Genomic DNA, 19,387 nt, shown 5'->3' on the forward strand with positions numbered 1-19,387 from the left:
GAACACTGTTCTTTCTCCTAATCTTTCCTCAGCAGATATTAAAATATCGAATAAATATGATAATATGAACGAATAAATTAATATCAAACAGAATATAATAAGTATTTCGGACATTCACCTAAGCGACTATGTGATTGTTGACATTCACCGTTGAAAGACGACATTCTCTTGATTTTGGTCTTTCCCGGAAACACATACACCAAAAACAAATTCAGATGACCCCAGCTCCAGACCTGTGAATTTCACTACCTAACATAAAATCTAATTTTAAGACTATTACTGATGAAAATATATCATTCTTCATAGTAAATAATTTCAAAATAAATAGCTGCTCATGAAATCGGTGTTCCACCACAAGAGGAAGCTTGATCATTTAAGGTGCCAATGCAGGAAAAAAAAATTCACAAAGAAACTGCTGCATTGCGTTTGCCAATGACATATTGAGAAACTTTGTTAACCTTTGAACTTTACTTTCTTTTCGATTATTCTTATTCTTAACTGATGAGACATTAACCCCTTTCTTTTCACTCTCGTGAAAATGACGAAGTGAGGTTTCGCCCTCTATTTCTCGCTCCCGTGATATTTCCGGGCTGGAGTGCTCAGTAGTAACTCGCCAATAAGAATGAAACTAATTTCCTTTGCCCGGAAAACATTCTATTTCTCATTTTACACGCCAGATGGCAGTACCAGGATATTTTTAGGATAATTATATATAGTTAGTTTATTTCAAACTAGATGTCAGCACTAATCAAATACGCGTATTTGTGAGTGGATAAAAAATAGGCACTTTTATGACCGTTTTCTTGAAAATTAACGGATCGTTAAGGGGTTAATAAAACACAATTTGAGCGGAACAATTCAGATATTAGCTTTTTATCACACTAATTAAGCAATGGCGAGCAGAGATTAGGAGACATCCAGTGACTAACTAAAAAGAATAAAAATTTAAATTTGTTACTTCAATATGCAACTCATATAATATGATGAATCTCTTGAAAAATATTTTTTTAAGAATAATAATATTATTTTCAAGTAAGTTTGATGAAGTTTTAAAGTATTAAAATACAATACTAGAGAAAAAGATGCCCTAAAACATTAAATATTCTTTATATTGCAAACATTTTGCAATTGACGAACATTAAGGAACATTTAATTGGAGAATATTAACGACTTAATTTTTACCATTAGTATTATGTCCGCATACATTTATATGAAAAACTAACTTATAGTATGGATTTCAATTTTTATCTATCTTACAAACATTTAAATAAATATGTCCTGTTTCCCACAATTGTAATATTTCAAGAACGTCTCATCGGGATAAATTTGATCCTTGCATTCATATACTTTTACATGCTATTACAATCAAGTTGCAATTTACAGGGTGACTTCTAATGTAACGCTAAAAAAAAAAAAAAAAATTTATTTCAATCGTTTGGTAAAACAATTTCTCTCTCACTATTCCTGTGATTGGCGCTTTCTATAAGTGCAGACGATTTCTGCTTGATGCAAGACATTTGGAACAGATTTAAAAATGAAATTGAAAAAGCAGTCATTTCGTAATAAATAGCACGTTACTTTCAGAACAGATCCCATAGTGGAACGCTTCTTAAATACCTGTTCCACAGAATATCACCCATCTCCTATCTAAAAAGTCAATCAGAAGTATTAAGGCCGAAATAATTATTCACATTCATCACGACTTGATTTTTATTTTCATTCTATGGTTTAAGAACAAAACACAAAATGGCTTCAACGGGCTATTATAATTTCCTGTAGTAGGAGTCGACCATTTCCATTATATCGCATCTTGACCGTGAACTTAGAGGATCGGTTCAACAACTTTCAACTTCGCATCCGGATTTGCCAATCCATCGAAATGTCTTCCACAGCGGAATAAATTATGCTCGGTCTTCAAGAGCAACTATTAGTAATGACAGCCATTATTGTCTAAATGTGATTGTCTCTGTTGCCAATTATATTTCGATAATTGTTTTCCTCCACTGACACATGTACAGGCCCTAAATGTGACCCTCAGTTTCTGAACTATTTAGAAGAGTCTGTAACGAGCTTTCGAAAAAAGTAATCAATTACTTCGTTGTTTAAATAAAATTATTCTACACAGGAAAGACAAACAATCTTTTGCATAATTACTGTAGAGGGAGGGGCTCCACCAATTGATTGTTTCACTCACCAACCCCCAAGATTTTTTATTACGTTAACACAGATTTAATTTCAAAGTTTCCGATTTTTATTGGGATTTAATTTTAAATTTAATCATTTTGCTCTGGTAACCATGGCAACTCTATTCCCAACCTATTTTAGAATTTCATATTTTATTATTGGTTGCTTTAAAAACTCTATAAAATATTTTAATCAAGATTTTTTTAGATTACTTCGGAATTTCATATTTTATTTTTGGTTGTTTTAAAAACTCTATAAAAAAATTTTCAGCAAAGTTTTTTGGCGATAGTGCGAGAAGTTAATTTTTAATGTTGCGTTAAAATTTTTAATCCGAGTTTTGTATTCATTAATTTAATTGAATATGTTTTTTTGTTGAACATGGTGTGTTCATTTGTATTTTTCAATGTATGAATTCTCTATTCTTTACAATGTACAAATAATTATCCACTTTTATCTTTACTATGCATTTCGCATTTAAAATTAATGAAAACAGATTTTTTTTTAAAAATTAAATATTTATTTTCTAAGCACGAATATAATTTAAGATTTTAATGAACATGCAGAATTGCTCATTAAGTTTAATTAATAATTATGTATGATTGAACATACTATGAACTACCAATATATGCAATATGCATACATATGTTCACTTTATAATTTAATCTTTCTTTTGTATTTAATAAAATTTTCATCAAATTAAATATTAGCAAACAAAACTAAGATTCATAAATATTAAATAAAGTACATTTTTGGTACACGTTGAAATGTAAAATATAAATTCAATCTCAAGTGTCATGACAATTTCATGGAACTAAAAATTTAAAATATCAGAAGTCTTCACTTCTTATAAACGTTATATTTAAACGTAACGCAAACTATTTAGTGAAAGCAGTGAATAATTGAATAATTAGACGAGGTGTTTTGGCTTTCAACTGATATTCTAAATTATGGTTTTTCGCCAAATTCTGGATTCATTATTCTAAACTTTATCTTAAAATATTGTACTCTTTTGTAAAAGATACAATAGAGGGAAACAAGCGAGCTCTATAATAGATATGTTAATATAAAATGGGGCTATTTTGTTCTAACCTTTTAAAATACTCAATATAGAATTTTTTTTTAACTGAAAAATTTATTTGTACATTCTTTGTCTAAAAAAAATCATATTGAAAAGAAAAAAAATTATTAGAAAAATATATATTTAAAAAAAAAAAAAAAAACAATTTTTAAAAAAAAAAAAAAAAGCTATTAAAAAGCCTGAAAAAAATAATGAAGAACAGTAATCTGGTCATCAGCTAACACGATTATGTCCGCAAAAATGATTGATGATTTAATTATTTTTAATTTTCAAAATTACATAATTTTGTTCAATAATATTTACCCCGAGGAATTAATCTTACTTCGCAATCATGATGATAATATTAATTTCTTGGATTTAAGTATTAAAAAAGAAGAAAATATTTGCATCATTGATTTATACGATAAGAGAAATGATTTTAATTTTAATATAAATAAACTAATTACTTAACATTCCAATGATTCTAAAAGCAATTATTTAAATATCATTTTTAATCAAATGAATAGAATTAAGAGAATATGTAATAATGTTTATTTATCCAAAAAACAAATAGAAAACTCTTTCAAAATTTGATTTTAAAAAAACAATGGATACCCAACAAATGTAACAAAGTTAATAAAATCATTGAGTTAATTGTATGTTATTATTATTAATAAATTTACTAAAAAATTTCTTTGTTAACTAAATTTTTAATTACCATCTGCAAATCCGTAGCTAAAAACCTGTGAAAACCAGGCGAATCGTGTTCTTTTTTTTTTAAATAAATGTTAATAATAATTTTCTAAAATCATTAAAATTGTGTTACTAAATATCAACCTTATTAATTATAAACTTTAAATTATCCAGTATAATATTATTACCTGGCGTACATCAATTTTCGGGCCAATCCAAGGTAACTTACAAATCAAACGCGCTTCAGTACAGTAATAAGAACGCGCTATAAGAAGATCCCTCTGTTTACGCTTTTAAACCTCTATTTAAGAAATTCGAATTGAATGTTATTCAAATTAAAAGTTAATATTGTTCAAATGAAAAATAAAGACAATATATTTTTCTTTATAGGGATATTTGTAGTGCTGACGTCACTTCACTTAAATGCCAAATGAAAATTGATCAATCATCAACCAGTTACTAGTAACAAGCCATTGAAATACGTCTCATTTCAAAGTAAAATGATGTAAACAACGTATTGCCATAAGCAACCACTATATTACGGCAATTCATTGAATGATAATAGTCAAATAATATATAGCAGTAAGCCTCTGGCTAGCACATCTCCAATCGAAAATATATAAGCAACATAATGTGTGTTTCTTTATAATGAGTTATTGTTAATATAGTTTAAAATACAAAATTTTAAAATCACCGTTTATACGTTGTCTCATTTATACTCCACTACAGTCAAAGTTCAATCTTTATTAGTACACTATTTAAATAGTTTATTTAAATGAATCAAAAAACAAAAATTATCCGTGATAAGTCTTTTCTTTTTTTATCTTTTCTTCTGTTTAAATACATAAAAGTTTATCCTGGATTCGGGAAATTTTAGTTGAGGCTGTGAAAAGAAGTTTTTCCTCTTCAATTGGATACTTACACTTCAAGAAGAAGATCATGGATACCCACATCGATCTATGACATCGGCTCCAGCTGATCATTTATATGCAAAATGGCGTGTTGAAGTTGAGCTAAGTTTCTCCACAGAAGTTAGAATGCTAATTAACGTGAAGTTGATTGAGTACGGAACTGGACATACTATAGTTTCGGTATAAGAATTTTCCTCGCTGCCAAAGAACAAAAGAACAAGTTTTAACAAGAGAATAAAACCGAAAAGGGGACAAGAAATAGGTGTAAGGGGATTTGGTTTGGAACCCCAGGGTGCAACAGATTAAATTAGAATATACTTCCAAACATGACAGTGAAATACTGTTAAGATCATTAACTATATAAAAATTTTAAAAAAATATGGAATTACCCTCAAGAATCGAGTTCAGTAGATGAAGAGCACTATTGAATTATTTTAGACCTGTGATTAGAATTCCAACTATATAGAGCTATGGAAGATTGGTTAATGCCCTGATTTTTTACATATCTTTCGTGTTCCTTGAGTCAAAGTGTAAGGTTGCGTATAGTTTATCCAATATGCGCAAGAACACATTAATATAAAATTCGATAAATACCCGAGCTATTAATATCTACAATAGGGTCTTTAAGGTTAGTTAAATTTTGTTTTTTTTACAATAAAAACGACTTTAAATCAAATTTAGTTTAAATCTAATCACCTTGGATACTTTTTTTTTCAGATAAATACGGTAACAGATTGTTAAACTTCGAATCAAGCAGTTGGGTGGATTGCGAGATTAATTTTCTGCAAATAGAATCAACAATATTAAAAGTTCTTAATTGAGGTGAAAACTATTCGATTCTTCAAACAGTTGTCTTATAATTATACCCCCAAATAGAGCTTCAAATGCAATGGTCAAATCAATTGAAGGAACAATTTTTTTTCTTTTGCTATAAGAAAACTAACAAAGAAAATAAAAATGGGCACAACTTACACACTAAATAAGAAAACTGATCACTTGTCCAGCACAGCAGCTGACCGACTCCTTATCAGTCAGTGAAAAAGATGTCTAATACCGTATGTCAAAGGCCGGGATAGCCTGGTTGGTAGGGCACTGGGCCCATGTCCAAGAGTTCGTGGGTTCGATTCCCGCTGATCGAATTCTCCCAGTGTCGTAAATGGTGACTGATGCACGTTAAATCTATCGAGTCGCAAAGTCCTCCATGTTCCCATAACAAATCAATACCTCTGGAGGTACTGATCCAGGAGTTTCCTTGTCTTCTAGATTGGTTCAAAATTACAAGGCTACAGAGTTGAACATCAGTAGTCGTAAGCCCATGAAATTGGATCGGCTGTTCAACGACGGTTATAACATAAAAATAATACCGTATGTCAAAGGCCGGGATAGCCTGGTTGGTAGGGCACTGGGCCCATGTCCAAGAGTTCGTGTGCTCGACCCCCGCTGGCCGAAGACTCCCCGTGTAGTAAATGGTGACTGATGCACGTTAAATCTGTCGAGTCGCAAAGTCCTCCATGTTCCCATAACAAATCTAAACCTCTGGGGGTACTGGTCCAGGAGTTTCCTTGTCTTCTGAATAGGTTCAAAACTACAAGGCTACGGAGTTGAACATTAGTAGTCGTAAACCCAGAATTGAATTGGCTGTTCAACGACGGATAAAATAAAATTAAAATTATATCGTATGTCCGTGTGTACATGATCGTCTCTAACAGCTGCACAACATTCTAATTGGCGTTTTATACTATTTAACAGGGTCCATAACAATCCCTATAGCAATCGTACACACTCTTGCACTCCAATAGCTTAATGTTCCACTGGTGGTATTCATTCACAAACTGAGCCTTGTGTGGACAGGCGTTACTGTCCATAATGACGGAATTCGGTTCGCATGCTTCGTGGAAAAGTTTCACATAGGGTGCAAAGATCTTATCCCCATACAGTTGACCTATTAGCGTACCTCTATTAAACACGAAGTCGGTATGCCCATCTGCCATGATGCCTGCCCAGACTATCAGACACTTCCGCCATGTTGGTCCTTTCTGACAATGTTAGAGGTACGATATCAACTCTCCAGATGAGAAAGTCTCAAGTCGCTGTCCAGACTGAATAGCGACTCATCAATGAAGAAAACCCATCCTCAATCATACTCTGTCAAAGACAAGTATTGGAGATCGAAATGGGCAACAGGTGGCGTACAGCAGAACTCTCTATCTATGGCAACACATTGCATGCTTTCACAAATTCACTCACAAACAAACTCACTCACTACAATTTGACGAGTACACATATATAGCAGACACAGCACAGTTATGGTGAGAATGGTATTTATTGATGAAGAGCTACTAAAAATATTGCCCATGAAAGGACGGACAACTGGTGAGGATATTTGTAAAACATTTATAACATATGCAAGTCTAATAAATTTGCTTCTCCAGAAACTGTCTTACGATAACCACTGATGGAGCACCAACAATGGCGGGAAACGTGAATGGTTTTAGTGCTCTCTGTAAAAAAGATGGGTCATTTCCAGATTTCATGTCGTATCACTGCATTATCCACCAGCTAAGTTTTGTGCGGTCAAGTACTACCATTTGGATACGTAATGAAAATTATTACCAAAATAGTCAACTTAATTCGAGCAGCTCCTTTGCAACATGGACTTTTTAACGCTCTGTTACAAAATCCTGATGATGCTGACCTCATTTTACATACTGAAGTATGCTGCCTCAGTGAAGGTAAAGTACTTGATAAATTTATACATTTAATCGAAGAAATAAAAAATTATCTTGTAGCCAAAAATCAAATATTTTTAGAGCTGAGAGATCCTCTTTGGCTAGCAGATTCGTCTTTCGTAACAGACATAATAGAAAAACTAAACAATTTAAACTTGGGAAATGGTAGCAGGGAAAGGACAAACATGTAGCAAGAATGATTGGGGCTATAAACTCGTACAGAGCTAAGCTAGTTTTGGGGATATCACATTTGCAAATGAAGTCTCTTGTGCATTTTCCAGACACGAAAACAATGATAGGTGACAGTGAAATTGACTTCAACATTTGTTAACAACCTCCAATTGTTTCAAGATCAGTTTGAAAGGCGCTTTCAACAATTTAACACCTTTTCTATGGTCACCTTTTTTGTAAATCCTTTTACCTACCAAATAAACGTAACCGAAATAGCAACATACACTTCAGAATTTCTTCAAGTAAGGCGAGAAGAACTAGAGATAGAAATTTGGATCTTCGGAACGACAATATCCTCGAAACTATTATATCAGATGAGAAATTCTGGAATATAGTTAACAGAAATAAATTTTTCTTAAGAAGAGCAGCATAAAAAATAAAGTCGTTTTTTGGTTCCACATACTTGTGTGAATCATTGTTTTCGACAATGAATATCATAAAATCAAAATACAGATCACGATTTACAGATGAATACCCTTGACGATTGCTTGTGAGCAGAAATTTCATCATATTCTCCCAATTATGAAGCGCTGGCCAGTGAAACGCTATGCCAAAAATCACATTGACGTTATTTCATATATTTTACAAATAATTTTTATATTTCGTTTGTTTCGCAAGCAATTTAGAAATCATTTATTTTACACAAGAATATTAATGCTAATTATATTCATATGTTAAATTAATTTTTACAATTAAATTTTTTTGAGCAAATATATGTAGTGCGTATTATAACTGTCTACCAACTATAAAGTTATCTTGAAAAAATAAATGGTGCCCGTCATTTGACCGATATTCTGGTATTTACTCTTAGGTACAAAAAGTTTGGGGACACCTAGACTCTAGTCGATAAAAACTTTCCATACTAATGATGTGCAAGGAAACGAGTAATGCATAAGGAATTCAAAAAGCAAGGTGTAAGTGAAAATAATTAAAAAAAAAAGGAACGGGCTAAGCTACGAGGTTTCAAAATGTCCTTATTCTGCATGTTTGGACGAGCAAATAAGGTTTCTCTACACTCAGTGATCACAGCACCACTCCCTAACGACGTCACAGGCAATTGTAAGCCAGAGCTGTCTGAAAAGAACTTAGCTATCAATTGATGCCTTATTTTAGTATGGATGGTGTTTTCAATAAAAATGTAAACAATAACAATCTCGAGCTCGGAACCTACTCTAGTTCCGATTAAAAAGTTTGCTGATGCTTACTACATGTTATTCTGATAGGCGATGTTTTCAAACGGATAATTTTGTTTTCAGTAAAAGAAATAAATTAGATAATTTCTGAGCTCAAATCTGCCGTCTTTCATAAGATATTAATGTTATTATGTAATTCTGAGTAGTTTGGAGTGAAAATGTGTTTTAGTTATTTTGTTATTTATTATTAAAAAAGGTGACATGGTTGCTAGATTTTGAATAACTCGCTTTTTTGGCAGTCTTGATTTGGCCTCTTTCCATTTGTTTATTACTGTTTGTTCGTGTTGCAAGCTGTGCACCATCTTACGTTAGTGTTAAAACTTTTAGTATTGTAAACACAAGTATTATTAGCATTGTAAACATAAGTAATAAGTAATCAAATACATTGTTTGCTAGAATCTCAAAACACAATGATGCCAAATGGCCTTAAAATACAACTGAAGCAGTAACCCGGAAATTTAGGCAGTCCCGAGCTTGCAGCGTTCCCTAGTGTAGAAAACACCATCCATAGGCGTTACTAATTTTATACATTTAAAAAAAAACACCGTTTCTCCCTTAAATTGTTTTCAACGCTGTACTTATCTCTATCATAATTTGATATTCATTTGTTGTTTAGACACTGAGAAGAATTTTTGTTTATGGATGGTGTTTTCAATATAAATGTAAACAATAACAATCTCGAGCTCCATACCTGCTCTAGTTCCGGTTAGAAAGTTTGCAACTGCTTACTACAGCTTATTCTGCGAGGCGATATTTTTAAATAGATAATTTTGTTTTCAATAAAAGAAGTAAATTAGATCATTTCTGAGCTCAAATCTGCCGTATTTCATAAGATATTAATGTTATTAAGTAATTCTGATGAGTCTGAAGTGAAAATTCGTTTTCGTTATTTATAGATATATTGTTTAAAAAAAAAGGTGACATGGTTGCTAGATTTTGAATAACTAGCTTTTTTTGGCAGTCCTGATTTGTCCTCTTACCATTTGCTTATTACTGTGTGTTCTTGTGGCAAGCTGTGCACCATCTTACGTTAGTGTTAGCATTTTTAGAATTGTGAACACAAGTATTGTTAGCATTGTAAACAAAAGTAATAAGTAATCAAATACCACGTTTGCAAGAATCTCTAACCACAATAATGATGACGTTGTGAGACAAATGGCTTTAAAATGCACCGGAAACAACACCATCCATAGAACTGAAACTACAGCATGTCCAGTTTTGTATTTTTATTTCTGCTTTTTTTTGCCTTAGTCTGAATAGCACAAAGTATACCCTATTCTTTTGAGTAGCTTATTGTTGTTTTGTAATACAAATATCAAAATATACCTTCAGATATAATTTTTTTCATTTTTTATGTAGTTTTCCTTGCATATTAAACGTATTAGTTGAATTTTATAGATCTTTTGAAAAACTCATTAAAAATGCTCATTACATTGTTTTAATCAACTAAACAAATGCATTTAAAATGTTATTTTTATGCTATTAATGTCTCCTACTCTAATTATCTGTTTTTTCAGCAAAATGAAAACTAAAACATGCTGCCATCATTCTGCGTGCAGTTCACGCACCTCTAATTGCTGTCGAGGGAAAAGGAAAACCTAAGAGAAAAAGAGAACTCCCAGGAGAATTTATTTTCCTACACGAACGATCGAGAATAGTATATGAACGATCCTCCTGCTGGAATGTCCCTCATTCCAGAATGCTCGTAAAGAACTTTTACTATCCTTCATATTTTTTATGAATCCAGCATTTACTGATATTCGCAATCGCAACGCTCGTATACGTCTTCTGGGGAGAAGACGGGTTCCATGCTTTTAACCCTTCCATCTCCTCCTCTTTTCAGTTTAGAATTTTTTATTTCATAACCATCGTTAAACAGCTGACCCAATTTTGGGTTGACGACTACTAATAGTCAACTGCGTAGATTTGTAATTTTGAACCAATCCTGATGACAAGGAAACTCCTCGATCAAGCGGGGGTGCCATCCCCTCTGCGGAGGATCAAAATTGTGATGGCATGTCTTCGGATCATCCTCCGGGATGTTTCCCAGACCGTCGCCAATAGCCCATTGTGCAGCTCTAGTGCGACGTAAATTAACAACAACTAATTTTTACTGCAAAATTATGCTAGCTATCTAGCCTCAACCATAAGCTTCATTAATGGAAGCACAGAGCTATAAGCTAACACACAGTGCTTGTCACACTTTAAACACTTGTAAATAAACAAAAAGAGACTAATGCAAACTTCTTTCAACGTATAAAGCTTTACAGTTTTTTTAATTATTGTTTAAAGTCATCGATTTGGAAGGAACAATATGGCTTCCAAATCTTCGTCTGAGAAACCTAAGTCTAGAAGTTAATTTAAAATTGTGGGATCCCCAAAATTGTAAATTATGCAGATAGGGAATCAGATGAAGATTCCGTTGAAGAAGATATCAGAAGGAAGGTTTTAGTGAAAGATTAAAATTCTGACATTAGTATGGGTAAAACTAAAAGCAAACAAAAAACTCTTACTAAGAAAAATAAAGCCAATGTTTCAGACAATGATGCTATAGAGGAAAATAACAGTAAGGCACAGAAAATGAAAGAAGCCCCAAGAAAAAATAAGCGTAAGTTATCAACTTCAGACTCCGAAAATGAAGATAATTCTGACGTAAGTATACGTCAGACTAAAGACAGGAAAAAATCGTCAAAGCCTAAATCTATAAACTCCATAAAAAGTGGAAACTATGCAGATAGGGAAACATCAGAGGAAAATTCTGATGAAAGCATGAGTGAAACTGAAAACAAACACAAATCTCTAACAGCAAAAAGTAAAAAAACCAATGCTTCAGATGACGATGCTATAGAGAAAGATAAGAGAAAGGTACAGAAAAAGAAAGAAGCCCTAAAAAAAAGTAAGCGTAAGTTAACAACTTCAGACTCCGAAAGTGAAGATAATTCTGATGTAAGTGTACGTCAGACTAAAGACAGGAAAAAATTGTCAAAGACTAAATCTAAAAGATCCTTAAAAAGTGGAAATTATGCAGATAGAGAAACATCAGAGGAAAATTCTGATGAAAGCATGAGTGAAACTGAAAACAAACACAAATCTCTAACAGAAAAAAGTAAAAAAGCCAATGCTTCAGATGACGATGCTATAGAGAAAGATAAGAGAACGGTACAGAAAAAGAAAGAAACCCTAAAAAAAAATAAGCGTAAGTTAACTTCAGACTCCGAAAGTGAAGATAATTCTGATGTAAGTGTACGTCAGCTTAGAGACAGGAAAAAATCAAAGCCTAAATCTAAAAGATCTTTAAAAAGGGTAAATTATGCAGATAAGGAAACATCAGAGGGAAATTCTGATGAAAGCATGAGTGAAACTGAAAACAAACACAAATCTCTAACAGCAAAAAGTAAAAAAGCCAATGCTTCATATGACGATGCTATAGAGAAAGATAAGAGAAAGGTACAGAAAAAGAAAGAATCCCTAAAAAAAAGTAAGCGTAAGTTAACAACTTCAGACTCTGAAAGTGAAGATAATTCTGATGTAAGAGTACGTCAGACTAAAGACAGGAAAAAATCGTCAAAACCTAAATCTATAAGCTCCATAAAAAGTGGAAACTATGCAGATAGGGAAACATCAGAGGAAAATTCTGATGAAAGCATGAGTGAAACTGAAAACAAACACAAATCTCTAACAGCAAAAAGTAAAAAAGCCAATGCTTCAGATGACGATGCTATAGAGAAAGAGAAGAGAATGGTACAGAAAAAGAAAGAAACCCTAAAAAAAAATAAGCGTAAGTTAACAACTTCAGACTCCGAAAGTGAAGATAATTCTGATGTAAGTGTACGTCAGCTTAGAGACAGGAAAAAATCAAAGCCTAAATCTAAAAGATCTTTAAAAAGGGTAAATTATGCAGATAAGGAAACATCAGAGGGAAATTCTGATGAAAGCATGAGTGAAACTGAAAACAAGCACAAATCTCTAACAGGAAAAAGTAAAAAAGCCAATGCTTCAGATAACGATGCTATAGAGAAAGATAAGAGAAATGTGCATAAAAAGAAAGGAGCCCTACAAAGAAGTAAGCGTAAGTTAACAACTTCAGACTCCGAAAGGGAAGATTATTCTGACTCCAAAAGTGAAGATTATTCTGAATCCGAAAGTGAAGATTATTCCGACTCCAAAAGTGAAGATTATTCTGACTCCGAAAGTGAAGATAATTCTGACATAGCTATGCGTGAGACTAAAGGCAGGAACTCTGAAAGTGAAGATAATTCTAATGTAAGTATACGTCAGCTTAGAGACAGGAAAAAATCACGTCAGCTTAGAGACAGGAAAAAATCAAAGCCTAAATCTAAAAGATCCTTAAAACGTGTAAATTATGCAGATAGGGGATCATCAGATGAAAATTCTGATGTAAGTATGTCTGAAACTGAAGATAAACACAAATCTCTTACAGCAAAAAGTAAAAAAGCCAATGTTTCAGATGAAGATGCTATAGAGAAGGACAACAGTATAGTACAGGAAAAGAAAGAAGTCTTAGCTAAAAATAAGCGTAAATTAGCAACTGCCGTCGAAAGTGATGATGAAAATGCAGGTGCACGTGAAACTAGAGGTAAACACAAATCTCTTACAGAGAAAAGTAAAAAAGCCAATGTTTCAGATGAAGATGCTCTAGAGAAAGACGACAGTAAAGTACAGGAAAAGAAGGAAGTCTTAGCTGAAAATAAGCGTAAATTAACAACTACCGGCGAAAGTGACGATGAAAATGCTGATGCAAGTGCACGTGAAACTAGAGGTGAACACAAATCTCTTACAAAGAAAGGTAAGGAAGCCAGTGTTTCAGATGAAGATGCTATAGAGAAAGACAACAGTAAAGTACAGGAAAAGGAGGAAGTCTTAGCTAAAAATAAGCGTAAATTAACAACTGCCGTCGAAAGTGACGATGAAAATGCTAATGTAAGTGCACGTGAAACTAAGGGTAAACACAAATCTCTTGCAGAGAAAAGTAAAAAGGCCAATGCTTTAGATAAAGAAAACAAAAAAGTGCAGAAGAAGAAAGATTTGACTAAAAGTAAGCGTAAGTTTGCAGGCTCAGACTCAGAAGAAAATTCTGATGTAAGTATGCGTGAAATTGTAGATGAAGACGAATCTCTTACTACGAAAAGTAACTCTAGTGATAGTGATTCAAGTGTAAACAACTATTTGCAAGGAAATAGGCGTTTGAATGCCTCGAAAGAAGAAGTAAAAAGAGCCACCTGTAAGAAATGTGGGACTTCATTTAAGACAGATCTCCAACTTACTAATCATATACGTTTAGTACATTCTTCAGTAGTGCAGAAGTGCGTCATTTGTGAGGAAAGATTTAAACAATATCAAAGTTACATTTTTCATATGAAATCTTATCACCCAGAAATTGAGCGTTATCCCTGCAAATATCCAAGATGTGAATCTAGTTTTCATACTGTAAAAAAACTTCGAGATCACGAAAAAGTGCACTATAAATATATGTGCCGATATTGCAAAAAAGGTTATGCTGTGAAAGATAGTATGCTTGAACACGTAGATCAAATACATTTGTGACATTTCTCTTCTCGTAAGGCATTGAATTTTAGATTTTGACATTTTCTCTGACTGCATTCATACTTTCAGTACATTCTTAAATTCCACACAATTCAAGTATTCTAAACACTTGTGACTCAGTTTGTGTAGTGGGTTCAATCTTTGCCTACCATAATCTGATGGGAGGTTCAATTCCTCATATACTCATATTTTTCATAATACTGTGTACAGCATTGCTACTGGTCTTAAAAGATGAAATCATAACCTGGTTGTTGTTAAAGAAGAAATTATTATGCAATTTTCTCAGCAAAAAAAAATTTAAAAAATCATGCTTTCAAAAAAACCAATCTCTAGGTACTCTTTTTTTTAATACATTATTTGAATTACTTTTTATTAAAAGTTTAGTTTTAAACTCCGTCTGTCTCGTAAAAAACTTTGTTTACTCTGGTTGGCAAGTAAACAAACAATTCACCATATAACAGCTTTCGACATAAGATAAATTGTGTACAATATCCGTGAAAAATTGCATTAATTATCAATTATGGCATAAGAATGGCAAAACAGGCATGTAAACTATCGACTACTTGTAAATGAAAAATTTCTCAATGTCTGAGGAATTATTATTTTTAAATTTTGGAATTAACAGAATTTAACTATGTACTTATTGGTATTGCAAATACTATATTTTACAATATCATATATCATTGTATATTAATATGTATCATGTATATTCTTATGAAATATCTAATGGTTGGAACAATTTGTTTTTATATTTCCTTTTTCTTTCACAATTTTAAAATGTTAATTTTTTGGCAATCTGTGTGATTAGCAATAAATATATATTTCGATCAGTGTTTCCCAAAGTGTGGTACATGTACTCTCAGGGGTACGGGTTCTTTTGCAACATATCTTGCAACAAACAAAAATTTAAAAAATTTTTATTTAAAAGCAAAGCTAGCCATGAAAATTTGCAATTACTTATTTTTCTATAGGCTATTTTTTGCAGAGTGCTGTCCACAGCCAGTTGTGATTTTTAACTTTTGTGCAATATTTTTATAGTAAAAAATACATTCATTTTTTTATTAGTGTTACATAGCATTACGAAAAATTTAGAACGGGTACACAAAAGTCATAAGTTTTGGAGACACTGATTTATATAATGGAATGACCTTTTATTTATCAATAAGTCTTTAGTGGATTAATGCCTGGTCCTTTTGGATAGCAGATTAAAGCCTGAAAAGGAGGTAACAATTGAAAATATCTATTTTCAAAGAATTTCCCTGAAATATAAAATAAAAAGCCCTTTTTTTTCTGTCTAATGTTGGAAGTTTTGAGATTAAAGTTTTAAATGCTAAAAGAAAAGATAAAATAACCACATTTTAAGAAAGTACTACTATGAATTCTGTTAATCTCACTGCATACAGATGAACAAAATTAACACTGAAATCAGAACACATGAGTATTATATCTCAAAATAAGATTATTTTTTTTAAAAAAAAGAGGCAAAAGGGGCTAAACTTTTTTAACAGATCATAGATTTTTAGCATTTAAACAGATCATAGCGAGATCCCTTAATATATTCTTTTGTGGTGTCCACAGGAAAATGGATTGCTTTACGCAACTCTATTTTAGATATACAGTGTATCCCAAACTTATGACTTTTGTGTACCCTTTCTAAAATTTTCGTAACGCTGTGTACCACTAATAAAAAATAAATGTATTTTTTACAATAAAAAAATTGCACAAAAATTAAAAATCACAACTGGCTGTTGACACCACTAATTATTAGCTGTCAACTCTGCAAAAAATAGCGAATAGAAAAATACTTAATCTTAAATTTTTATGGGTAGCTTTGTTTTTAAATAAAATATTTTGAAATTTTCGTTTGTTGCAAGATATTTCGCATAAGAACGCGTACCCCCTCTAAACTGTTCCCGTACCCCTGGGGGTACGCGTACCACACTTTGGGAAACACTGGCTTAGGACCACAGATTTTTCACTTGTATTATTAAAAAAAATCTGATTTTTAATTTCACTCCAAAAAGCAAGTAAGTTTTTTTATTTCCTTCAAATTTCATAATGGTATAATTTTTATGTAGTCAAAATTAGATTAAAAGAAGTCAGTGTTTAATTCTCTAAAAGTTTTTTAAATCTTATTTTCTAATTCTATTCTTTTGTTTGATTTATATGAAACTTTTTGTGCAGTGCTTTAAAAATAGGGAAGACTACTGCCTTCTTTTTTATTTCATCAATATGATATAAAATTACATTTTCTTAATTTTAGCGTTTTTAAGAGAAATAATTTTCAAAAAAAATCGAACTCTCTAATAGAGACCCTAGACAAAGGCGCTCCTTCGAATGTTTAAACCACTTTTAAAAGTTAATTTAAATCTTTACTAAATGCACTGTACCTTTGGAACTATATATTGTATAAAATAAACAAAAAAATTATGCAAAGAATGTAGAACTTGTTTAGTTAAAAGTTATTTCGTGGGAAATATAATTTTTAAGATTATATATTCTTTTTATTATTTCGTTCAATTATTTTTAATTTATAAAACATTTAAATTGTTACATAATTTTATTATGAAAACAAAATCTGCTCTGTAGAATCTAAATAATAAAATTTCAAAATTTTTATTTATTGCAAAAGTTTTAAATTTTGAATTCTTTTTTTCACCTAAAATTACATTGTTAAAAAAAAATGTACCATTTATAAATTTACTAATAAAAAATTATAGCCAAAAACATTTTGAATTGTAAGTTATAAAATTTTTACATCATTTTATAGAATATAATTTTATGTATTGAAATGTACAAAATTGGAGCGAATTGTTCCTGAAAAATCAAATTTTAAAAATTGAAAAAAAGAATGTATATATAAAGTTTGAATTCTCAGAAACTATTAAACCGATTTCGTTCAAATGTTGTAGTTTGTCCTGCAAAATTACATTTGATAAAATGATATAAAAATTGTACACCCTATAATTCATTTTTTTTTTCGCGATTATTAAATAAAAAATAATGAATATTTACTAAAAGTTGTATTTTGCATCGCATTATCTCGAACTAAACGAATTTTTTAAATGTGTAATTGTGTCAATAATGTGTCAATTGGCTTAAGAAGTGAAGAAATCTGCAAAGGGTAAAATTAACATTTAAGGGATCAAACGTAGGACCGCTCTCCTGACCAAACTATTGGGACCATATCCCCTCCCCCCTATATGGGACCATATCTCCTTAATAATCCGAATACATAAAAAAAATCGTGTTTTCTCAGAGAAACTACTTTTTGTGTCTAAATTCGTAACTTAAAATATCGTCTGCACTAAATAATTAACATATTTGGGTTCACAGCTTTCAATGTGCAATCGTTTTATTTTTGATAGGATTTTAAAAATTTATTACAAATTTCTACATGTTTTATAAAACCTATACTTTTTATTAAATGTCTTAGTTTCGCGTAAAAGCCATCAGTTTTTTTTTTTTTACTTCCTTCAATGAATGAAATAAAAAAATAAGAATTCTGATTATGGTTTTCTTCCTTTGTAAATAATTTATTATAGACAATGAAAAAAATCTAATTTTCAGAATATTAATATTTTAGCTGTATCATTATACTTTCCTTGATTGTAGAAAGCAGATAATCAAAATTAATCATAAAAAAAGATAGAAAGAATGAAATAGATTATTGATTTGTTCTCTAAAGACTGTGAAAATGCTGTTTTTCATTATTTTAAAATAAATTTCTCTTATAAAGCATACACATTAATTATTAGAAATTTATCGCCTACTACTAATTAGAAATTGGAGAAAATTTAACAATCCCCTTCCCAATATTTTATAACAAATTAATCTAAGATAACTATCACTTTTAAAGTAGTTTATTAAAATAACTGACGAAAAAAAGGAAATAAAATATTACTATCGTCTGTGAAAGATTAATGTATTCTTTTGCTCGGAGTGATACCCTTTTGTGTTTTTAACCGGACAAATTATTTTTAATGCTTTTCCCCCATAAAAAATGTCTTTAAAATATTGGCGATCGAAATGGGCTGCAGGTGGCGTAGAGCAGAGCTCTTCACCTATGGCAACACTTCACATGCTTTCCCCATTAGCGTGCGGAAAGTCATAGAGGAAGGAAGTACATTAGTTTCTTTCTTGATTTTCATATAGATTAAAATCTTTTAATTTGGAAAACTATATGGAACTTCAAACTACGTTAAACATAGTTCTAAAGAAAAGTATCACGCAAATTTTAAAAAATATTTTTATTAAATAAAAAGGAAAAATATTAAGAAAAGGGAAAATGTCGTAGTACATTCCTATACAACTAAAAAGAGGAGGAGAGGGAAGGGAGAAGGGCTAAATGCATGAAAACGGTATCTCCCCAGATGGTGTATTCGAGTGTTGCGATCGCCAATAATCCACTCTATCCGTGACTCTTCAGAGATGGAAATTTCCATGTCGTGGGTCCGTGAATTGGGGAGTATGACAATTCGAGATCCGATCGCTATCAGCGAGAATGGTCCATTAGAGGTACTGCTCGAGATGAATCAATTAGACATTGCCAAACTTATGCAGTGAGAATGCTTCATAAAGTTTCCCGGCTACTGCTGCTATTACGATTTTTGAGTTTTTCTTCGTAAATTTTATGATTAATGGCAGCGATAAATAATGTTTCCGTTGTGGAAAAAAAAAAAAAATTAAAAACGTTCCTGGCTCACTGAAGTAATAAAGTAATAAATTAATTGTTTTTATTTAATTTTTAATAAATTGTAAATTATATTTTATTTTCGTTACAACATTCTTTTTTCCTACTGTGTCTTTCCTATTAAACTATTT

General features: G+C 31.4%; 2 protein-coding genes across 3 annotated transcripts in view; both read left to right on the top strand.

Moving 5' to 3' along the window:
• The first annotated feature begins 11,177 nt into the window (after positions 1-11,177).
• Positions 11,178-16,534, top strand: LOC107438975 (uncharacterized). The gene has a single exon (XM_016051408.4). It carries the CDS (start codon positions 11,477-11,479, stop codon positions 14,561-14,563), a length of 3,087 nt encoding a protein of 1,028 aa, XP_015906894.3. The 5' UTR covers positions 11,178-11,476; the 3' UTR covers positions 14,564-16,534.
• A 2,611-nt stretch (positions 16,535-19,145) lies between these two features.
• LOC107438976 (uncharacterized) overlaps positions 19,146-19,387 on the top strand; it is a 73,507-nt gene continuing 73,265 nt past the window's right edge. Inside the window, exon 1 of one of the 2 annotated variants that reach the window (XM_043046103.3) lies at positions 19,146-19,281. The gene's annotated coding sequence lies outside the window, so the exon portion shown is untranslated. The remainder of the gene's footprint in view (positions 19,282-19,387) is intronic. The other variant, XM_016051410.4, reaches the window with a different exon arrangement.

Source organism: Parasteatoda tepidariorum, chromosome 8 (genome assembly GCF_982258835.1).
Source record: "Parasteatoda tepidariorum strain Cologne lab strain chromosome 8, Ptep-v5.0, whole genome shotgun sequence".
In the NCBI taxonomy this organism is placed as follows: domain Eukaryota; kingdom Metazoa; phylum Arthropoda; class Arachnida; order Araneae; family Theridiidae; genus Parasteatoda; species Parasteatoda tepidariorum.

What these genes read in the sequence shown, in the direction of transcription:
- LOC107438975 (XM_016051408.4), top strand. Translation starts at nt 11,477, where the DNA reads ATGGGTAAAACTAAAAGCAAACAAAAAACTCTTACTAAGAAAAATAAA.